We start from the raw sequence: 23,948 nt of genomic DNA, 5'->3' as shown, positions 1-23,948 counted from the left end.
ACCCTTCAATCTATTGGTTTATGGAGACCAATTGGCACCGCCCCCCTTTCCCCTCCCTCTCGGCTCCCTGAGTCATGGCCAAGCTCCCTCATTGCATCCAGGTACCTGAAGCCCAGATCACAAAAGGCAAGCTCCAAGCCTGGGGAGTGTCTCTTCATGATCCACCAGAGACACCAAGCATACACCCAGCAGTGGTAGGCAGTCCCTCATCCCAAACCACAACTGTCCTCTTCCTGTCCAAGAGGTGGCATGTGAACGGAGCGCTGGAAACGGAAGGCCGGAGCTGAAGTCCTGCCCCAGACGCTTAAGCTCGGTGCTTCACTTTCTTCTTCTGTAAGGTTGTCGTGGGGATCTGATCAGCCCTTACAGTGCTCTACAAATGCCAGCTATCCTTCTAGCAGAGGCCGCACAGCTGGCTTGTCCCATCCAGGCCCTCCCAGCACCCAAGGCCAGGCAGCACCAAGATTCCTGACCAAGGAGTTATTACTGACAAAATGCCACACCAGTCAAAGCCTGTTTTCCCCCTTATTCTTAATTCTTCTTTTAAAAACAAAGAACAGTAAGATATGCACAACTTAGCGGTTCTATACAAGAGCTCCTTCTGCCCGAACGCTGCGGCAGACAGTGGGGGAAAGAGGCTGGGGGGATTGGGCCCGTGGTGGCTGGGAGCTTCTTTAGGGAGTAGATGGTCCCCCAGGCTGAGGCTGACCTGCCATCTCTATGCACTGGGGAGGAGAGACAGAGCAGCAGGATCTAGGGGCCTTTAGGTTTCTTAACCAGAGATGGGGGTGAGGAGGAGGGGAGAGGTAGGAAAGATACCTCCTGAACTGCTCCTTCAGAGGAGCAGAGCCAGCCCTAATAGGTCCACAAAGATTTGGAAATAACCATTCAAGCTAGCAGGGCAAGCTCTGAGTCTGTCTCCAGCCTGGCACATGCCCTCCTCACTCTGACCTCAACACAATGCCCAGGCAAGATGAGAGTCCCAGCTCTAACCAAGTCAGGTTCTACACCCTCAGGCCCAAGAAGTTTCCTCTAACAAACACTTCTTCCATCTTCCAAGGCCCGAGGGTCCCCATCAACACTGTGGGAAGCACACTGTATACCCTCCCTTAGAGCAGGGAAAAGGGGAGGCCCAAATCTGTCTGATCTGTACAATAGCCCTTGAAGGTCAGGGCACATGCCCAAAGAGGTTCTTCACCACAAGCACACACATGCACACACCAACTCCCACTAACTCGTCTGAGTCAGGAGTTGGCTAGATTCTTCTCTCAATCAGGAAGGAGAAGAGAGGAGATGAAGAAATCCCTCAAGACCCAGCCCACTATTTCCACTGATCACAAAGCTGCCACCTGTAGTCCCCACATAGAGCCTGCTCTGCCTAGTTTGCAGATCTGAAAAGGCAAAGCTTTCTGGAGGTCTTAGCTACCCAATGGCCCTGTGTTTAGCAGCATGGGGAGATCTGCCCCAAATAGGTTGGCTCAAGTCCAGCCGGCTCTGGCCTCCTCCTCTGTCCATTCTCGGAAGGCCCAAGCCCCCAGTGGCAATGGGCTTCCTTCCCACTTGGCTTTTTTCTCCTCTTCACTTTGGCCAGCTCTGTCCTAGACTTCTGCCATCCATGACCCCTGTACCCTTCGCCTGACTTTTGCCCTCTCCCAATCTCCTAACCTCTTTCCCTACTCAGCTTCATCTCCTCTCCTTTAAGCAAAGGCTTCCCAAACACTCCCATGCCATGTGATTGGCATGGAGATGCTAGGCCCACTGCAGATGTCCTGTGTCAGGTGGCATTATCCCTGCCTTTGGGGAATTTTTCTGCCTTGCCTCCCCTTCCCTCCCAGGGGATCCCTGGGAAGTGGTTGTGCCCACCAGCCAGAATGATTAAGACAGGGAGCAGGTAATCAGATCTGGGGCTCAATGCCTGTGACCGGGGTTAGGGCTGGTCTCGGTGAGGAAGGAGCTAGGGAGCTTGGACCTGCTGGACCTCAAACCCCTTCTGGGGCAAAGGAAGGCAGAGGCCCAGGGAGAGAGGGCTCAGGCGTTGATGGCCTTCCAGCGTTCACTGTCGGTGCTGTTGATGCTGCCCACGTGGCAAGGCATGGAAGCTACATCGTCCAAATAGGCGGCTGTGTCAATCTGAGTGTTGGAGTAAGAGCCCACAGGTACATCCAGTCCCTCCCGGCGGGCCACAGCATACGGGTGGGGCAGGTGCATATCAGGCTCCTCTGCCTCATCCACTTGGCATTTGTAGGAGAACAGAATTTTGGGCTCCGCCCTGAAGGAGGACATAATACTGTTGTTGGTGGGAGACAGAAAATGGTACAACCCTTGGGCAGGCCTCCTCTCACCCCCTCAGAATCTGCCAATGCTAGGGCCTTCTTTCACTTAATCCCCAAAATGAACGGGAAGGGGCATAAGACACCCCCACAAAGGGCAGGGAGTGTTCCACATGGGATCGGGAGGATCTCTTGATGTGGAATAGGATGGGCTTGTTGTGGGAGGGGAAAGGCCAATCGGGAGGGAAGAAGGGAACTGTTCATACTGGACTGACACAGACACAATGCTCCGCATTTGTCCAAAGCCAAGGACTGACCTTCATCAAATCCCCCCCACAACATGAGACCCCCATCCAAGTGGCCATCATGAGAGCCTACACCACCCTCTACAGACAGACCCCACACAGAGATACGCACGTGCATGCACACACGCACACACATACACACACTCATTCACTCACCCCCTACTCCAGTCTTTCCTGACTACTCAAGATGAAGAAGCTGCTTTTCCCACATGTGGCCACAGGGTGGCAGCCACATCCCCTGGATAAAGACCCTGCCTTTGCGCTGCTGGGCTTGGGGAGCCTCTCCGTGAACATCCCCCAGCCTCTCCCAGGCGGGATCACTTACCCAAAGAAGCCCTTGAGGAACGCCACATAGATGAGGGGGGCAAAGAAGCTGAAGTAGAGGAAGGTGGTCACGTCCACACAGCTGGGAGATTGGGGGCGGGGGTCAGGCGTGAGGCTCATGACCTCAGCTGTCCCCATTCCACCCCTCCCCCAAAGGCCCCTGCCTCTTGCCCTGCCTCCTACCTACCACAGGCCCTCGATAATGTCCACGCAGAGCAGGGCGCTGCCCAGGCCCTGGACCAGGTTCAGCAGGGCCAGGATCCCAGCATAAATATAGAAGCTCTTCCGGGCTGCAGGGAGGGAGAGCAGGGGAGAGTAAAAGCCTGACCCACCCCACCCCACCCTACCCCTCCACCCAAGGCTTGGGGGAGAGCTTTAACCCCACTCATGGGGTCCTGGTCTGTACGGGGAGAGTGGCGCTGAGGCCTTCAGGGGAAGGCTGGGCTCTTGGCCACTGAATTCCTATGGTGACCCTGGGCAAATGAACCGACCCCCTAGGCTTTGGCTTCTTCATCTACATGAAGGGACTGGACCACAGACAGTCTAAATCCTATCCAGATGTGACCCTACACATCTGGTGGGGTGCTTAACTTCCCTCCTGGGTTCCACTGAGTCTATGCTTTGAAGCCTCCCCCTCCTAGAAGGAGGTGAGATAATGCCGGCCTCATGCACCTTGCCCAACCTCCCACAGGCCCCAGCCTCAATGACCCTCCATTTCCCTTCCTAACACAGCAGTACCCCCTCCCTGCCTGCTCACATGGCAGTGAGATCCGATCTTTCAGAGGCGTCTTGGGAAGGATAACCACGAGTGAGTAGACCTGGGGACACAAAGCAAAGTGAGGATTGGGTGCTGTAAAGCGTGGGAAGTACAGGAGCCATCACCACGTAGTAGAGAGAGCCCCAGGCTTAGAGGCAGAAGAGACATGGGTTCCAATCCCAGCTCCAACACCAACTAGCCATGTGACCCTGAGTAAGTCCCTTGACTTCTACGAGCCTCAGTTCCCCTCACCTAGAAAATAGGGTTAATGTTTGCATTAACTAAACCTCAAGATTTCTGTGAGCAAAGGGAGAGAAAGAGTAAGTGGCAGATGAGAAAGGAGCCTCCCGCAGCCCTCACAGGGCACCCTTACCAGGAAGAAGAAACAGGAGCTGGCGAGCCAGAATTGGCGGCCACCGTGCCCATAGATATTGAAGTCATCAGCGGAGAGGTGGGAATCAGGGTATAGGATCTCCAAGGTTCCCTGTGGGGCAAGAGCAGAGGGGGCTCACTTCCTGCTTGGGTCTCCTCCCTTTCTCGCTCTCCTGCCAAATCTATGTGGCACAGCAGTTGGGCCGTGGACTCTCCAAGCCAGATGGCCACTGCAGTCCAAGCTGGAGGAGAGCAGCCACGAGGGAGAAGGGCCTTTCATCCACCCAACTCCAATGTCTATAGTGCTTCGAGGCTGGCAAAGCTCTTACATCTCACTGGATATGAGGCCTGGCTGAAGGGCCTGGGGAGGCTGGCCGAGGAGATGCCTCCCGTGAAAGAGGAGGCAGACTCACTCGTGAACTGGCCCTGTGTGTTTATGTGTTAATGTGTGTCTGTATGTGGACATGCATGTATATGAATGTACACAAGTTGCTGTGCATGTGTACACGTATGTGGGGTGTGTATGTCTTGGCTCCCCAATCAGAGTACGCTCCTTTGAGTGCTCCCCTCCTGCCTTCTTCTCCAGCCACAGCACAGCCAAGCATTCAGTCATGCCAGGAACAGACTAGGCTCCCACTCAAGAGGCAGGCACTGCCTTCCACTAAGGCAAATGGTCTCCCACCCGACCCTTCTTCGGAGCCCCAGGCTGCCTGTGATTGTCCAAAGGAGAGTCTGGGGGAAAGACACCCACATCAAACACTTGGGATATTACCAACTAGCTTCACTGCCTACTAATCCTCATTCCTTGATTGGAACAGTTGGTCCTGGATTTACAGGGGGCATTCTTCTCCACCTCTCCCCATCAGACATTTCCTCGTGCTGGACACAGGAATCAGGAGCCCTTAGCTCGGGTGTCTGCCACTCATTTATTCCATCTGACCTCCAATAAGTCTTTCCCCTGCTCTGGGACTCAGTTTCTCCTTCTGTAAAAGGAGGGTGCTAGACTAGTTGATTGCTGAGGTCTCACGTCCTGTGGGGGTTTTTTCTTATCAATGGCTCTCACCTCTACACTTACTTTTTGAAATAAGGGGACAGATGGGGTAACACAGGAAAAAAAGACTAAGATACAGAAAGTCTGTCAGACACCACAATCTGTCCTGAAAGTCTAGACACACATTTTTGTCCTTTATGGCTACAAACACTTAGTGTGAAAAGTCTGAGATGTTGTTTTTTACACCTAAGAGAATTCCATTATTTTTGGTGCCACTGTACAGATAAGTGAGAGAACATGCACATTTCACGTCAAGCTTGTGTTTCCATCTAAACTGCAAAACCATACATGTCTCTAAATATAGGAATTAATAATTGGGTAAGTTTTAAAAACCGCAGCCAGTGAGCAGCCCTGCTATAGCTCCAGTCAAACTAGCCTGCTAGGAGGAGATGAAGTGTCATATGTGTGTATACACCTATGCATATATGGACATGTGTGTCGTGTGTATAGACATATAGATGTCACATGTATAGATGCATGTGTCATGTGTCTAGCCCTATAATACATACATGTTATGTGTGTGTATACACATACATACATACACACACATATGACACTCCATCTCCTACCACCTCTCTCACCACTGCATCAGAGCGTCCTTAGCTTTCTTCAAAGCCCAGTTCAGGTGCTCCCTCCTACAGGATGCCTTTCCTGATACCCCCAGATAGCATTCTTTATCTCTCAAAATTACTGTGCATATACTCTGCATCCACTTACTGTATTTGCTCGGTGTGTATTTGTCCTCAAACCCAGTAGAATATAACCTACCCGAAGGCAGGGCCAATTTCACTTTGATCCTTGTACCCACAATGCTTTGTATTTAATACATGTTTATCGCATTGAACAATGTCATTCTTCTTACGTCTGCCCTCCCCACGCGGGGCCCACTCTCCCCGGTACCTGAGTGGCTGAGTAGGCCAGGGACAGAACTGTGGTGATGGCCAAGACTCGTTTGATGCTGGACTTACTCTCCAGATGACCTGGAAGACGACCCAAGTGGCCAGTTAGGGTCACCCGTAGGGAGCCTTGTGACCCCCAGCCCTCCCCCCAGAACACTGCCCAGTGTCTCAGCTCAGTCCATACCGAAGGCAAGGCCCAGAATGATCACACTCAATTCAATAGCCAGAAGGAAGAAGCGAGTGATTTCCCACAGAATCTGAAAAACACAGAAAGTCAAAGGAAAGAGAAAACAAAGGAGGAAATAATCAGGCCCCGGGGACTTAATCCTCTACCACTCCATGCCCTCTTGTCCCAATGCCAGACACATCCAAATTTCCTCTTCCCTCCCTTCCCCCACACCGCCTAGTCCCTACTTCTCTTCCCTCACCACACACACACACACACACACACACACACACACACACACACACACTCACACACACACCACACACACACACACACGCACACGCACACACGCACACACACTCACACACTCACACACACACATACACACACACACACTCACACACACACACACACACACTCACACACACACACACACACACTCACACACACACACACACACTCACACACACACACACACACACACACACACACACTCCTACCTTAACAGCTCCACTCCTCCACACCAGTAGGAAGGCCCAGACAGGTGAGGGTTCTCTTTCCATGCCCAGACTCACCTTATCGGCCACCGTGGCTGCATCCGAGGTACTGACTGTCATGGAGACCACAGCCCGAGCTATGCCCACCAGGGCCACCACAAACACCTGTTGGGAAGGTTACCATGATTAGGGCTTAGGGCACCACTCCTTCTAGGCTTCATCCGGCTGAAGCCTCCAGGAGCCAGCCTGGCAACCTGCAGAGGAAGAGTTTGAACCACCAGACTCTTCCTGAGGGAGAAGCACATGGCAAGCATTGGTGGCAGCCCAGAACTGCGCCACACCTGCGACTTTCTCTCTCCCTCCATTGCCCACTCTACCCTTCCCCTGTGCCCCCTGCCCCATACCCCACTACTGCTCAGCCTAGGAACTGGAGGAAAGTAAAACCAGCCGTACCCCCGAGGAGTCAAGCGAGCAGGCTGGAGCGCTTGAGCCATTCAAGGCAGACAAGCTCGTCCAGGAGGACGGCCACCCGAAACGCGTGGGGCTGAATGGAGCTATGGGGGCCAGTCCAGAAAGGCATTGTGGTGGGGTGATTTCGAAGGGGCTGCTCAAAGGTAAGTTATGATTTGGTAGAGATAAAAGCCCTAACAAAGGCACAATCCATCAGGGAGCAAGGTTTCACCAGATCTGCCACAAGAAGGGAAAAGGCAGGCCACATGGCACAAGGCAAAGAGCGTCAGAGGGTCTGGGTGCAAATCCTGACTCTTCCACCTGTGTGACTTGTGAAAAGGCACTTTACCTCTCTGGGCCTCAGTCTCCACATATGTAAAATGAGAGAGCTGAACCAGATGGCCTCCAAAGTCCCTTCGGGATCTCAACTCATGACTCTACAGCCTAAAGATGGAAGAGCCCAGAAGCCAGCCCAGGAACAAGGACTCCTCCGCTGTTTCTGGGGATGCGGCCACTAGCAGCCCCCATTCGCTGATGCAGACGGCTGTGTAAAGCGCTCTCAAAGGCACTCATTTGACACTAGTCAAGTCGGGGACAGGGCGTGGCAGAAAATGAGCTGCTGCGCTGGGAATCCCGAGGACAGCCGGGGTCTGGAGGTGCAGGAGTCACTCACTCTATGCCCTGCTGAGTGCGGGGCAGGGCAGGGGAGGGTGGACACAAAGCAGATTTTCCCTCTGCCCTCCCACGGGGCGCTGACACACATACACAAGCATGCATATACACATGTAAGACACACGCACATGGTATACACACACACACACACGCAACCATGTTGTGAGATGGCTGGGTGAAGTGGAGAGAGCACTGGCTAGGCATCAGGGAGTTTGGGGTCCTGTCCAATCCCATCTCAACCACTCTTACTACATGACCTTGGGTAAGTCATTTCCTCTCTCCAGATCTGCCTCCTCACCTACAAAATGAGGAAATAGCCCCTGTCCTTTGTACCTCATGGGCTTGCTACGAAGTTCAAGATAATTCATGATAATTTATTGGGTGCCTACAATGTGCTGCACTGGAGACAGGAAGATGAAAAATGACGTAGTCCTGACCCCGAAGAAGCTTATGGGGAAGTATGACGTTCATTATGAATATGAGGAGCAAGTCACGTTACCCCTCTGAACCTTGGTTTTCTTAGCTGGAAAATGGGAAGACTACAACCTGCCCCATCATCCTCAGGTTGTTGTGAGGAAAGCACTTTGGAAACCTTGATGTACTGGAGAAATAGGAATCACCACCAGCGACGGCACCATTGCTGCCAAGGAGGCGAACAACTTGGTATTGGTCTGCAAGCCTGGTTAGACCGACTTTTTAAGAACTCATAAAGCCGTCCGGACCCAGCCAGGCCATATAGTGCCCAGTGAGGCAGTCAGAGGTAATGCACAGAATCAGGAAGACCTGTATAATTCTTCCTCTTGGCACCAAACCTCCAGAAGAATGCCGTTAGAGCGGTTAAGAGATCTCAGACTACACAGCCTTGGCCCCTACCAAGAGTCTAACTACAGGCCCTGGGCCGCCCCTCCACCCTTCATCTCTCTAGTCTAAAATACAACAGTAGGGCAAGAAGGGGTGTTTGGTGGGAGCACCCTGCAGGCATTTGGGTCCCAGAGGAAGCGACACCGAATGGAGAGGACTCTCACTTCCAAGGTTTAGTGGGGCCCTCAGGGCAGTTGTGAAACTGCCCAGACCAAACAAACAAGCGTGGTTCAGGGACAGTGGAGAGGGAATAAGCATTTATTAAGTGCCTACTATGTACCAGGCACTGTGCTACATGTTGTATGAACATTATCTCCTTTGATCCTAAAGGGGAGAGATCCGGAGAAGGGTCTGAACAAAGGGAATCTCCTGGGATGGGCAGGTGAAGCTAGACCTTTCTGCTTCTCAATTTCTGCTACTATAAAATGAGACACCTGGTCTGGGTGGGCCAGAGGGCCCTTCCGGGGTGGGAGGAGCATCCCAGGACTCACCAGGATGTAGAAAGTGGTAAAGATGGGGCTGGAGGTGATGCGTATCTTGGCCCGAGCTGATGGCAGCTTCCAGAGCAGGAAAGTGAAGAACAGCACATTGGGGATTAGCAGCACCAGGTCCCAGTACCGAACCCTGAGCCACAGGCCAAGACTCAGTTAGGGAGGCCCGGTCTACCTCCCCCCCCCCAACTCTCACCTCCCACCACCATAACACAGACAGACCCAGGCCTTGGGGCCCAGCTGCCCCATCCCTGCCCGTTGCACACCCAGGCCTCAGGGCCAAGCTGCCCCATCCCTGCCCGTTGCACACCCAGGCCTCAGGGCCAAGCTGCCCCTTCCCTGCCCACTTCACACCCAGGCCTCAGGGCCCAGCTGCCTCTTCCCTGCCCCTTGCAGATCCCAGCCTCGGCTCTCTTTTGATGCAGGCCACACACCAGCATAGGTGTGGACTCCCCAACACACATTCAGAGCTCCCTTGATCCAGCTCAGCAAAGACACAGGCCCAGCTGCACACACATACATAAACATACAGACTTAAGCCTGCTCCTCCCCTCCCTACACACACATGCATCAAAGCCCATTCTCTCTCTATACCTCTACCAAGATCCTCTAAATAAAGCTGAGCCTTGGCCTCCTCCAACCCCAGACCTCCAGGAACAGAGGCATAAGAGGTGTAGCCCCCTTCTGGTGAGGTCTGTCTCAGTCTGAACAACTGCGTCGGCTCCGGGAAGGGGGTGGACAGTGGACAAGCCTGGCCCTTGCTACTACCCACAAGCCCACATGACCCCAGGGGCAGTGCTACACAGGCTATCTCCAGTGGCACAGAGACCCCCCCTTCCCCACCTCTGCCCACTCTACTCACCGGGAAGTGCCAATGTCCTCATAGAGCAGAAGCAAGCATCGGTGCGGGACGGTGATGTTGGGCGGCAAGGGTGGCGCTAACGTGGCATTGCTACTGTCCCGGTCCACCATCTTGCCTTGCCTCTAGCCCTGAGGACGGACCAAGAGGGGAGAGATTAGCAGCAGAAATGGGGGACGAAAGCTTCATCCGACACACACACACACTGAAGGGCGGGCCTTCCCGCAGTTTGTTACTGCACTGAATCATGCCGGGCCCACTCGGGGACTCCAAGAGGGAACCAATGCTCCTTTCTGCCTTAGGTAGGAGGCTGATCTGGAAGAGCCCAACGCTGAGGTGGGAAAAGGCCGGTGATGCTGAGGAGGCAACAGTGTGGCAGAAAGAGCTCTGGACTTGAAGTCACAGGGTCTGAGTTCAAGTCCTAACTCTGCCACCTATGAGGCCTTGGGCAAGTCCCTTCCCCCAGGGGTGGGGCTCACTTCTCTTCTTTGATGAGGTTGTCGGAGTAGCCTCAAAAGCTCCTTTCAGGTCTAAGTCACATGACCCTGACTGAAGAGGGGGAAATGCTGGCCGGGACTGCAAAAGCAGAGACTGAGAATGAAAGACATCAGGCAATGATGGGGCCTGAAAGAATGGAGGGAGCAAAGACAAGGGGACAGGAATGAGGAGGGCGGGCTCAAGTTCAACTCTAACCTCAGACACTTCCTCGCTGTGTGACCCTGGGCAAGTCACTTAACCTGTCTGCCTAAAATGGGGATAATAACAGCACCTACCCTCCTGCATTGTCGTGAGGACAAAACGAGATATTTGTGAAGTGCTCGTTATTACTAGTATTAAGAGGAGAGGGAAGAGACGGGAGGGACTGGACTCAAGACAGTAAAGTGGGCTGGAAACCAGAGGAAGAATGAGCTTCACGCCAACAGTGCCACAAGCCACAGAGAGGGCAAGGGGCACAGGGAGAGAATGATGGCCACTGGTCTGACCGCTAGGATGTGACTGGTGACCTTCAAGAGAATGGCTTCCAAAGAGCAGAAGGGGAAGGAGAGGAAATGGAGGAGTCCAAGTGCAGAAGAACAGAACCCCCACAAGGGCAGAGCCCCCCAAAGCGGCAGGGCCCCCAGGAGGGCAAGGCCCCCACAAAGGTAGGGCCCCTCCAAGGCGGCAGGGCCCCCAAGAAGGCAGAGCACCACCCAAGGTGGCAGGGACCCCATGAGGGCAGGACCCCTACAAGGACAGGCCCCCCCCAAAGCAGCTGGGCCTCCAGGAGGACAAGGCCCTCACAAGGGCAGGGCCCCTCCAAGGCGGCAGGGCCCCCAGGAAGGCAGCAGGGCCCCCATGAGGGCACGCCCGGAGTCAGCCCAGTCAGGGGCTCTCCCCAACAGGAGCACCACCAGCCTCATGGGAGGAAAGCTTGGCTGTTCTGCATCATGTCAGAAGCAAACAATGGCCCCCATGACAGCTTAGCTTGTCCTAGTATAGTACAGACTACAGGGAAGGCCCTGGCCGGCCCCAGACCCCTGGTTCACATTCATCTGCCTATTACGAGTTTCCTCAAATTAAACATCCACTGGGTGCTCCCTTCTCCCTCCATGAGAATGCCACCTTGACTAGGAATAGCCTGTGTGGCCTTGAGGTGGCACTCTTATGCCGAGAAAAAGGATCTGGTTTTCAGCCCCTCAGGAACAGCTAACAACTTATATTTAACCTGGTTAGCAAGGGAAACCAAAGAAATTCATCATGTAGTCACACCTTTCAAGGAACAAGGATATGGTCTGACCCAAACATTCAAGAGGGAAAAAGTGGAAAAGTTGAAACTTCAAAGTCATTATTAACCCCTGGCAGATAAGACATTATTAAAAACCACCCCAATGGATCCTAGGGCAATGTGTACCAAGAATAAAACTCAGGTGGGGGAAGGGCAGAGAGAAAGAGACGCCCAACAAAGTCAAATCATTTTTGCAGGAAAGAGCTGAGACGAGAAAATGAAAGGCCCCAGGCCCCCAGCATGCACTCAAGGAGGGGGAAACGAGGCCTCTGGAGCCATAGAAAACTGCTAGCAGGGACTTCAAGACCATCTATTCCAAACTGGCAGTCTGCACAACTCCTGGTCCAATCAGAGTAAAGTGCCATTGGGAAATGTCTAATAAGATAAATAAAAAATACAATAAAACATAGATAGCATGAACCTGTGGTCCTCTGAGTGTCCGTGGCGCCTGTGAGGGTCAGTTTCAACACCGCTGATCTAGTCCAAAACCCTCATTTTAGAGATGGGAAAACTGAGACCCACAGAAATGACATGACCTACTACCCATGGTCAAATAACACAATCATATCAGTCAGGATTAGAATACGGATCTCCCGAAGCCCAAGCCAGGTGGCCAGGACACCACTAGGCCTCCCATGACTCAGAAGGAATTTGAAAAGTTTCTTTCATGAACTACAGGGCAGGGTAAGGATGAAGTATCTTCAAATACTCCTCTTGGAAGCCCTGTGTAGCCTCGGAAACCGAGCCTGGGTTTAGTCAGACAACCAGGACAGCACAGGCTCTGGTCACCCAGAGGAGGCCTCCAACCCCTGGGGCCTCAACTTTCTAATCAGCAAAATACACAGAAGCCAAAATGATTTCTGGGGTCTCTGCTGGTCCCAGGTCCCCAGATCCCCCCTCTGTGACCCTTCCTTTCCCCTCAATTCTAATCTAAGTCATTTATTAAGAGCCAACTAGGTACAAGAGGTAGGGATAAAAGACCAAATGGAAAACTGTTCTCATCCTCAAGAAACTTACATTACTGGGGGTCAAGAAGGGGAAGAGGGGAGGGACCCACAACTAGCAAACAGCTAAGTATGTACATAACAATAAAGGGGGAGAAAGAGCTCGGGGAACCAAGGGGCACAGGAAAGGCCTAGAAGGGAGGGAAGGACTGTTTGGAGGTGAGGAGGGAGTGCATCCAGGTATGTGGCAAAGGGAGGGAGGTGGGAGATGGAGGTCAGAGGGACAGGACGAACTCTGTGGAAGGGAAGTGATGTCCTCTATGTCTAGGCAGCTGAAGCCAGACCATGAAGGCTTTGACAGGCCAGGCTGGAGAATCTGTATTTCATCTTACACTGTGAGTGAAATGGTTGGTCAGGCTCCTGCTAGATTCCCAGACCACTCCCTGGGTTCTCTCATTAAAAGGGAACAATGCTAGCAGTCTGTATTTGGTCTGCTTAATAAAGACTGAGGTTCTGAGCCTGAATTCTCCAAGCCAGTGAGTCGGCTGTTTCTCCCTCCTTGGCACTCTGGAATCCCCACTGGCAGCTGCTCTCTCTTGGCCATACCACTCACTGCCTCCCCTGTGGCCCATCAATGTCGTCTGTAAAATGGGGATAAGAATCTTTGTACCACCAACCTCACAGGGTCTGGTGAACTCAGGGGAACGATTATTCTTCTCACCAAGGTCCCCTCCTTATATCTCTCATTACTGTATGGAGGCAACCCTGGGTTCTGGATGACCATGGAGGACAAACTAGAAAACATGGGCCCCTGGGACAGAGACTGTGTACTGGGCCTTAGGACCATGAGGCAGCTAGGTGGCCCAGGGGGTGGAGTACCAGACCTGTAGTCAGGAAGACCTGAATTCAAATCCAGCCTCAGACACTAACTGGCTGTGTGACCGTGGGGAAGTCATCACCACTACTGATCTCTGCTTCCCCAGGCATAATGATAGCACCTACCTCCTCCCAGGGCCTTTGCGAGAACGAAATGTATTTATGAAGTGCTTTGCCAACCTGAAAGCACTCTATAAATGCTAGCTATCATAATTATTCTAGCTAAATTAGAGTGTGAGGGACCAGGTAATTAATTTTTCAGCCACACCACCCCCTGAACACTGCCTGCTAAGATGTGGAAGTGTTACAGTCCCCATCACTAAATGGAACATTGGCCAGGTTACAGACGCTCAAAGGATTCAAGTACCGATATCAGCTCAAGGGGAAAAACATCTACCCAAGCTGAATTCTGCAGCTTTTGAATTGTACAGCTCTCTACTACTCAAGTGACCTTGGCCAAGTCACCTAACCCCCATAGGCCTGTTTAAGACACCAGGCTGTGGGGAACCAAAGGGGAAGTGGAGAGGAGGAAGGTTTTTATCAGGTCTAGGAAACCCTGATCCCAAGGTCCGAGGGCTGGGCTCCACCTTAGGCACTGTCTGCAAGGTCTGATGGCTGTAATACCCACTTCCACACTGGGGAGGGAGAAAGGGGACTGAGGCACAGAAGATAAGCCAGTGTAAAGCTAGGAGGAAGCCCATCGAGGTTAAGTGATTAGCCCAGCTAGTAAGTCTCTGAGGCGGTGTTAGAACTGTGATCTCCCTGACTCCCAAGTCTGCTCCTGCCATAAGCATCCTGTGGGCTGGAGCCGTTGGCTAGGTGGAAAAGGGTAAATCTTCCATCACTCCTTGGTGGGCACCAAGGGCCAGGGTATTCCAAGTGGCCTTTCAAAGGCAGCAGGGACCTGGAATGCCGTTTATCTCTCCGGTCCAAGCCCTTCATCTTACAGATGACCAGCTGAGGCCTAGAGTGCCCAAGGTCACACTGATAATAAGCAGCTGGGGCAGGATTTATTCAACAAGCATTTAAATATTAGGCACCTACTATGCAGAATTCACAGTCCAGACTTCAAAGAACTCACATCCAAGGGGAGGGGTAATGGCATGTACACATGTAGGCAAACACAAAATTTCTCCATAGTAAATAGGAAGCAACAGGGGGATGGGGAAGGGCAGGACTAAATCTAGGGAGGCAAGAAGAACAGGGATGACCCTGGAGCTTGTCCTGGCTTCTCACTGGCCTCCCCGGCCTCAGTTTCCCCTCTCCCATCTAACATGGGAATACTGTGTAGGTGAAGAGCTGTCCAAACCCAGGTCTGCCCAGCCAAGCCCATAAAAGCTCAGAAATGAACTGGCTCAGGGTGTACCAGTCACCATGCACACCTAATTAGGACTTCCAGTGCCATCTTCCCTGCATGCCCTGTGGGAAAGACTCAGGCACTGATCCCCAGAAAATAATGACCAAGAGTCAAACCTCTACCATCATCAACCTCCCCACCCCCCACCCCTGCCTCAGGTTCCATTTTCCACCTAGCCAACAGCCCCCAGGAGGCCCATGGCAGGAGCAGACTTGGGAATCAGGGAGATCAGAGTTCAAACACTGCCTCAGAGACTTATTAACTGGGCTAATCACTTAACCTCACTGGGCTTCCGTATCTTTATCTGTATAATGGGACATTGACAGCACCACCTCAAAGGGTCAAATGAGACAATGTGTGTTGTTCAGCCCCTTGCAGGATTTAATATATTACAGAAATGTTAGCTGTTATTATGACTACAGTGGAAAGAGGAGTGGCATGGTGCCTGGAAGCTCTAAGCACTTCTGTCTCTCTGTGCCTCAGTTTCCACATCTGTGAAACAGGGATCTTAACTGTTTTGAGGACAGAATTAAGTCAATGGATTTGGCAGTATTTGGAGGCTCTCAAGCCATGTGGCAGGGGTTCTTCTTTATTATAGCCCTCCCTGACTCAGGGCTCCAAGAAGAAAGAACAAAATGTAAGAGGCCTTCAAACCTCAAATTGGGCAGCATGGAAATGAGCAAAGGGGCACAAATCGTCCTCTTGCCCCCAGCCAGCCCCTGGGAGGCCAGAGTGAACCTTGGGAGCCCTTTCACTGCTTAGCCTCTCCTCAAAGCCTTGGAAACAAGGAGGGTCTCCCCTCAGCCTCCCGAGTGCCATAGGGCACATGTCCCACCTGGACCAGAGGAACAGGAAGTGGCCCAGGAATGGGAGAACAGATCAGTCCAAAGTAGCTAAGGCTTGGTTACCTGCTCTACCGGCCTGGTGACTTCCAGGAGCACCACTCAAGACATTCCTTTGGGCCCCAGGCACCAGGCTGGCAGGGCAGAGGAGAACATGTAGGCTAACGCCAATGATACTGGGCAGTATCCACATCCCTCATCCCTGCTTCTCAGCACCTGCAATGTCTGGGCCCATAGCTATAATGGGATGTCTCCTGCTGGGTCTTCCTCTAAAATCCACCCCCACTCTCCCAAAGCACTGAAGGCCAACTTCAGGAAAGGAGAGTGAAAAGAGAATATGCTAAATCTATTCAGGAGAGGGACAGAAATGCAGACTTATTAACTGAGCTTCTGTGTGAGAACAAACCTGTGAATTGAATACCTCCTGGGTAAGGGAACATAGGCCCTGGTACTGGCCTACCAAAGCAGTCAGGCCCTCTCGATCACTACAGCCAGAACAGAGCCACCTCCCCACTTCCACAGCTACAACAGAGGGGCTCCTCCGTCACTACCACAATGGCTAAGAGAGAAGGAGCCAACCCCCCGTCTTGAATTACAGAAAGCCATGTAATTCCACTCCAAAACTGGCTCTGCGAGCCCAGCAGATGGCCCAGTCTCCTAGAACAGCTAAGGACAGACACACTCGCCTGGCAGCCACAAAAACCAACCTCCCTGATTCTAAAGGTCAGTCTGACCCCCATCCCAGCTGGCAGCAACAGGTTCCTTACGCTCTAAGGGAACAGAGAATGCTGGACCGGGCTAGAGAGTCAGGAGAATCAGATTTTGAGAGCACAAGCTGGGTCATCTTGGCCCAGGCCCAGGCCTACAGGTGCCCTCTGCTTTGTCATCCGAGGAGGTGAAGGATGTTTGCTGCATCCAAGATCCTTTAATACTTGAAAGGAAGCACATAGAGATAATATATACAGGCCAGGGCTTCTTCACCTGTGGTCTGTAAAATTGGTTTTGGTCTATATATCTTTTTAAAAAATATTTTGGCAACTGAATTTCAATATAAACGGTTTCTTTGTAGTTAGTCTACTGTATTTCATTTAAAAGCTGGATTCTGAGAAGAGGTCCAAAGACCCCACTGGACTGCTGGCCAAGGGGTCAGTAATACAGAAAGGTTGAGAATGCCTGATCTAGGCCAAAACCCTGACTTTATACATGGGAAAATGAAGACCCAAAGAAGGGGACTACCCAGAAGAGGCAGGACTCAAACTCGCATCTTCTGACTCCCCATCCAGTTGTGTTAATGCTCTCCCAAGCTGCTGTTCCCACTGGACATAATAGGCCACTTGCCACCTCTCCCTGGAGGCTCATTCTTTGAGCCTTTTTTGATTCTTGGATGATACAGTGGTTGACTCCAGGTTTGCTTCCTACACTACAAATGAATGTATCTTCTAGTTTGCCTAAAACAAACAAACAAACACATAAAAACACTCCTCTGGGATCGGCACACGCAGCCCTGTCCCTCTGTAAATCTCTCTCTGATCAGGCTTCAGGAGGACCCCATCCATCCCTCCATTTTGCCCAGGCTGGCATTCTCTCTCTTTTTTCTTTCTATTACCTTCAACTCTAAGATGAGGATGGGGAGGGTAGAAGACATTTCTGCACTGGGAAGTCTGCAAACCAAGGAAATCACAGGCCCATATTTTTGAAAATGAACATCTTTAGATTTTTGACCTTCACCAAGTCCTACTCCAATGCTTCGCTGAGGCACAGAAGTAACCCTGGTTCCTCCAAGGCGGCCAAGGGCAAGTTGTCCGTCCCTGGAAAGGTGTCAGGGCCAGTGACAGCCAAAGGAAAGAAGGCCCATCAGTTCAAAGGAGGTGGCCCCTTGGTGATGCATTCTTTGGCCACGGCAACAACTCATGAAACCACCACCAAACAACTCGGCCCATGCAAGGACGTGACAGAGTGGTGGAGAAGGGGACAGAGGGTGCTAAGGGTTCCCCAATCATAAGACCATCTAGGAAGACTACCTTAACCAGTGATACTCTAGCTGTGAGTACTTCACCAAGGAGTGGACACACCATTAGAGGAAAAGTGTCTTCATCACCGGCATTCTCACCATAAATGAAACCAGCGAAGAAAGGTGAGTGTGGAACAAGACATACATTTTCAGACATGAGTAATACGTCTTGATCTGTTTGGCTTTACTCCACTGGGAGGGTGGGATGGGGGAGGAGAATGTGTCAGAAGGGGATACAGAGCTATTTTGTGACTATCTTGTTAAATGTACCATATGCTTGAAGAGAACTATACATAAGCTTGTGGATTCATACCCAATTAATCCTCTCTTTTGTGGAAGACTGCTAAATTCATAATAAAGAAAAACCATGGGAGCAGAGAAGAGAAGGGAGCTGTGGCTAAGTAGCAGGGTGGTGCCCAAGGTCTCCTTGGAAAGGCAATAAACACCACATCATACAACCTCAAAGCAGCTCGTGTTAATATCTATGAAAATGTGACTGGAAGAATAACTGCAGCATTTAGACCAACAAAGGGCAGAGAAGCAGAAACCCTACAAATTAAATCAACACAGTCTTGGATACTCTGCGACTTCAAAATACAGAAGGAAAGAAGCAGGAATAGTGAAAAACACAACAGAAAATATGGATGAAGAACAAGGAAAGAGGGCAAACTTGTGGCTGCATATTGCGAATACCGCGTCGGAGAAAAGAATCTGAGGGCACTAGAAACGGCAAATGCCAAACAACTGAAGCAAGTCTGGGGTCTCTCTTCTATCACACAATTCATAGCTCCCCCACGCTTGGCCATCCTCACGACCACAGGCGCATGCCCTGGAGTTTGCCACGGGGGAAGGGAGTCCACCTCCCGTGCTGGGGCCTCCCTGGACTTCTCCTGGTTTCAGAGTTGCCAGTGGAGTGCTCTGGCTGTTCACCTCCTTGCCCCAGGACCAGATTACCCAATGACATCTTCTGCTCTCCTTCTTCTTCAAGGTTCCATGTCCCATCCTGCTAAGGCCCTCTGTGACAGACTCATTTTAATTCTCCAAATGTCTCCAGGCCACATAGCATCGATGGCTGAATAGTAGCATTAAAAAGATGGGCCTTTACTTCCATGGGAGGCTTGGAGTCAGTAAAAGAGCTCTGCAATTTTCTGAAAGCCATCCAGCCCAGTGTCTTCCTGCTTCCAGTTCCATGTGGGTCCAATTCACTGTCCATCTGTACCGTCTGTCCTAAGTAACCACGCTGATGGACGAGCCCTCTGGGGGTCCGTTCAAATGCATACTGAAACCTGGGCAAAAAAGATTCTTCACCCACTTATCTTTCGTGTGTGGATAGTTAGCACCAAACTCTTCAGTTAATTGTGGATGTCTTCCTGAGTCTCTACAATGTTCTAGGGCTTGATGCCATGAGCAAAATGTCGTCAGCAAAAGAAGAATCCAGAGGGCTCACCTTTCTCTGAGATTTCCTCTTTGACCTGAGCCTCTCACTGGATCTCCGGCATATGCCTTTGGCAAGCGCACACCTCTCTGTTTTATGCTTCACCTAATGTTTGTGATCAGAGGGTCATTGAGTAGGAAGAAAAGCAAGGCAGAAACAAGGATTGATTAAGCACCTGCTACATGCCAAGCACTGTTAAACATTTTACGAACATTATCCCATTAGATTTTCACAACAATCCTGGGAGGTAAGTGCTACTGTTACCTCCACTTTTACAGATGAAAAGAGGCAGAGGTTAAGTGACTTATCCGGGGTCACACAGCTACTAAGAACCTGAGGCCACATTCGAACTCAAGTCTTCCTGACGCCAGGCCCAGCACTCTATCCACCGTACCACCTGGCTGTCTCAAACAGCGCTTTTGCTGTTTTCCGAGGAATCTTTAGATTTTGACATATGGCTGGCAGACAGACACATTATTGTAACAAGAGCCTGCGTTTTGTTCTACCAAATCAAATGCCTTTCATAATCGATAAAGAATAAGCACAATGGGATCTTAAATTCTGTACATCTTTCAATTAACTGTGAAACAGTCAAGATGTGGTCCACGGCTGAACGCTGCTTGCCAAAGTCAGCAACGTCACTTACGAGAACCGAAGAGCTGGGAAAGGCAGCCAGACTGGATGAAGTGGCTAGAGAGGAGATCCAGGTCGGAGGTGTCTCAAGTGCTAGGGCTCTGAGGGACCAAGATCAAGCGGACTTAAGGAGGAACAGACCTGGAAAAATCTCAGACCTCCATTACCTTCAGCTACCGCAGTTTGTAAAAAGTATTCCCTAATCAATGGGTACTCACTTTGGTCTCCCGTTTTTGCAGCCACAAAAAGCTACTCTGAATATTTTTGGCAATTGTAAGACCTTTTTGTCTTTGACTTCCTCAGGGCACATGCCCAAGAGCGTAATTGCTGGGTCAAAGGGGATGAAGAGTTTGGCAACTTTTCTCATGTAATTCTAAATTTAATTCTTCAGAAAGACTGGACCAATCCACAGCTCCACTAATAGGATATTCATAGGCCAGTCTTCTCCTAGCCCCCAACATGGATTATTTCCATCTTTGCTAACCTGACAGGAGGTAGGTGAAGACTCAGACTTCTTTTTTTCAGTGACTTTCAGCAATTTTCCATGTGGTTATGGATAGTTGCATTCCTTCTTTTCAAAACTCTTTGTGCTCTTTATCTACTTATCTATTAGTCATATGTTAGTCATATATTAGTATTAATTAGTTATATCTGAATATCAGACTTCTATGTTTTATTTAAAGCAGGAAATCTCTTCTGATTCTAGTTTATCCATATCATTCATACAAAATCTTTTTGATAAGTTTTTAAGTCTATTAATTGACTTTTATTATCTCTTTTATCCTTCGTTTGTTTAAGAATTCTATCCCTAGTCATAGCTGTGTACGGTTTCTTCATTTTCCTGTAATTTTTTTATAATGGGACCTTTTTATATTTAGGTCATATGTTCCTTTGGAGATTGTGGCATATAGGTATATATATAGTGCATATACATGGACAAATATACATACATATATTTGATTATAGACATACATGTTATGTGAGCATATACATATCCATATACGCTATATATAGTATATTGTACATATATGTTTGTATGTACACACACACACACACACACACACACACACACACACACACACGGTATAAGAACTAACCCTACCTTCTGCCAAGCTGCTCTCCTGTTTTCCTAGCAGCTCCCGTAAAACAAGGACCAGTCTCCAGCAGCTTGAGGTTAGGTATTTAGAAAACATTGGGTTACTGCGCTCAATTACTTTTGGGTCTTTCTTTTTCCACTGATTTACTTTTCTATTTTTTTAAACCAATACCAAACTGTTTTGATGACTATGGTTTAGTAGTATGATTTGAGATCCTGTAAAAATGTTAGGCTCCCTTCACTCTTGCATCTCTTTCATGATCTTCCTTGAGGTTCCTGGCCTTTTGTTTTGCCAGATTAATTAGTATTATTTTATCTAGTCCTGGCTAGTGGTTGATGTAACACTCAATTTTTAAGTTTAGTCAGCCCATTCATTTTTATTATATTAGCATGGCCTAGCCATGAACAATGAATCTCTTTTCAATTCCCTAAGTCTTCCTTGATTTCTGTAAAGAATGTAAGGTAGGCATTTATAAAAATATTAAGTGTCTCAGCAGGTTAACTCCCAGGTGTCTTATGCAGATTGTGATTAGTCTGAATGGAATTTTTCTAACTCTTCCTCCTGACTTTAGTCGGTGATATGCAGAAAGGCTGATGATTTTAGGGGTTTATTCTCCAGCGGATGAGGTCCAGGCATGCTAACAGAGATGTGGACTTTAGTGCTGTGGCCAGGGCTGCCTCACTTCAAACCATAGGGGAAGTGGGTGGGAAGGGGGCAGTTTCCTGTTCAGTAAAGAGAGAACGTGCAGAGCTGTTGTCCATTCAGCTATAATGGGCTCAGAGAGAGATGATTCTCTAAGCAGCTGTGACCTGGAGGGAGGAAGTATGAGACCAGAGATCACGGGATCACACATTGGAAACCGAAAAGGAATTTGAGTGGCCAGCTGACCAACTCCCTCATTTCACTGACCAGAGGCTAAACAACTTGCCCACAGTCACCCAGGTAGTGTGAGAGGCAGGATTTGAACCTAGGGCCTTTAGAGCCAGTGATCTTTCTACCATACCATGCTGCCCTCCATGGTTCTCTATCCAGCTGTGATGGGGGGGAAGAGGGGATGGCTCTCTCTCCAGATGTGACAAGGGTGGGGTTGGCTCTCTCCAGATGGGACAAGGTGGTGGTGGTGCTTTCTCCAGGTGTGACAAGGCAGAGTGGTTCTTTCTCCAGATGTGACAAGGATGGCTTTCACTCCAGGTGTAACAACAAGAAAGAGGGGATGGCTCTCTCTCTGCAGATATGATGGGGGGGGGCGGGGAGTTTGCTGGCTTTCTCTAGATGTGACAAGGGGGGGTGGCTTTTTCTCCAGATGGGACGGGGGTTGGCTCTCTCCAGATGTGATAAGGGAGGGATTGGTTCTCTCTAGATGTGGCAAGAGGTAGTTCTCTCCAGATGTGACAAGTAGGGGTTGTGGTTCTCTCCAGGTGTGACAAGGAGGGGGATTGTCTCTCTCTCCAGATGTGACAAGGAGGGGGATTGTCTCTCTCTCCAGATGTGACAAGGGGGAATTGCCTCTCTCTAGATGTGACAAGGGGGGAGATTGTCTCTCTCCAGATGTGACAAGGGGGGGACTGTCTCTCTCTCCAAATGTGACAAGGAGGGATTATCTCTCTCTCCAGATGTGACTAGGAGGGTGTCTCTCTCCCCAGGCGTGACAAGAAGGGGGTTGTCTCTCCAGATGGGGGGGGGGGGGCGTTGTCTCTCCAGATGTGACGGGGGTGGCTCTCTCTCCAGATGTGACAGGAGGGCCTCCCTCTCGAGCTATGACAGGTAAGGGGCAAGCGTCCCCCCCCATATCCAGCTGTGACCGGGGGGGCGGTGGGTCCCCACTCCAGCTGTGGTCCCGATTGTTGGGGAAGGGGCAGGTCGGGGGGAGGGGGCGCCGGCCCCAGGGGGCCTCCTTACCTGAACTCCCCGGATCCGCAGCCGCTCAGCACCCGGCTCCAGGGAGGCCCATCAGCCGCCCCCCTCCCCGGCCCTCGCAGGCCCGGCCGCCTCGGGATCTTCCTGCTCCGGCGCTTCCGACCCCGAGGACGCCTAGGAGAGGAGGGGGAGGGGGTGGGGGAAACGAACGGCCGGTCCGCGCCGGCCAGGGTCCGTCGTCAAAGAGCCTCACTTCGCGGGCACCGAAACGCGGAACTCGTGGCCCCGTCTGGGGAAGTGGGCAGGAGACAGCTCGGCCTCGCCTGAACTCCCGGCGTCCAGTACGGAGACTAGCCGAAAAGCAGTCCGCTGGGGGGGTGGGACGGGGAGGAGAGGATGTGGAGGTGGAAAAACCCCAAACTAGCCAAAGAGCTGCGCCTAGGAACTTATCTATCATCCCTGGGTGCAGTGTCCAGCCCCGCCTCTCCATCACGGAGTAGCCAATAGGACTGAAGCACTCTGAGGTCTCCTCTTAAAAGAGAAAGTAAATAGCAGAAGTAACCAATAGAGAACTGGAGGAGGCGGGACGTGCTGTCTCTTCTCTTAAAGAGACAGTCTTTGGACCAACCTTGTACCTTTTCTGCAGCCCCCAGCCATACCCATCCACCGAGGAGCGGGGCCATGCGACAGTCCGGACCGTTAGGACTAAAAGGGACCTCAGGGCTCCAGTCCTTTTATATCACCGAAGAGGAACCTAGGACACAGACAGGTTCTAACTAGCTAAAAGGTCACACACCTAGTGAAATTTGTGCAACCTGCATTTTGAACCCAGGTCCTTTGAGTCCAGATGTGGCATGCTTTCCCCTCCACCACAGGACGTCACTTCTTTTGTTTGATCTTTTTATAGAGTTTTTTAAAATATTAAATAAATAGTTATTTAGGAGGCCGTCCAGCCCCTCTCCGACTCATTGAGAAGGAAAGCCATACATGTGAAGTTATGTAAAACATATTTCCACAATGGCCAGATTGAAAAAAAAAAAAGGAGCAAAATATAAAATGAAGAAAGCGAGAAAACTATACCTCAGTCTGGAGGTGGATGGCCTTTATCATCGTGAGCCCTTTGGAATTGTCTTGGGAGCCAAATCTTTCGGAGCTGA

General features: G+C 50.8%; 1 protein-coding gene across 2 annotated transcripts; it reads right to left on the bottom strand.

Moving 5' to 3' along the window:
* Window positions 1-22,989, bottom strand: TPRA1 (transmembrane protein adipocyte associated 1). Of its 2 annotated transcripts, none has more exons than XM_036739122.1 (11): window positions 22,834-22,989; window positions 9,978-10,105; window positions 9,116-9,248; window positions 6,720-6,806; window positions 6,163-6,235; window positions 5,980-6,059; window positions 4,030-4,140; window positions 3,657-3,717; window positions 3,087-3,189; window positions 2,901-2,981; window positions 1-2,269 (listed from the first exon to the last, which is right to left on the bottom strand). In XM_036739122.1, the coding sequence occupies exons 2-11, from the start codon at window positions 10,085-10,087 to the stop codon at window positions 2,029-2,031; spliced, it is 1,080 nt and encodes a 359-aa protein (XP_036595017.1). In that variant the 5' UTR covers window positions 10,088-10,105; window positions 22,834-22,989; the 3' UTR covers window positions 1-2,028. The 2 variants fall into 2 exon arrangements, with proteins under 2 accessions (XP_036595017.1, XP_036595018.1); XM_036739123.1 differs by lacking the exon at window positions 22,834-22,989 and adding an exon at window positions 19,217-19,316.
* Window positions 22,990-23,948: the final 959 nt, after the last annotated feature.

The sequence above is a fragment of the Trichosurus vulpecula genome, chromosome 9 (assembly GCF_011100635.1).
Source record: "Trichosurus vulpecula isolate mTriVul1 chromosome 9, mTriVul1.pri, whole genome shotgun sequence".
In the NCBI taxonomy this organism is placed as follows: Eukaryota; Metazoa; Chordata; class Mammalia; order Diprotodontia; family Phalangeridae; genus Trichosurus; species Trichosurus vulpecula.
Note: the sequence above shows the minus strand (reverse complement) of the source record. Positions and strands in the feature narration are given on the sequence as shown.

Coding starts and splice junctions, on each gene's coding strand:
- TPRA1 (XM_036739122.1), bottom strand. CDS start 10,087: ATGGTGGACCGGGACAGTAGCAATGCCACGTTAGCGCCACCCTTGCCG. Junction 6,807..9,115: donor TTACCACTTTCTACATCCTG/GTGAGTCCTGGG, acceptor CCTTCCCAACAG/GTGTTTGTGGTGGCCCTGGT. Junction 4,141..5,979: donor TGGCCTACTCAGCCACTCAG/GTACCGGGGAGA, acceptor CTTGCCCCACAG/GGAACCTTGGAGATCCTATA.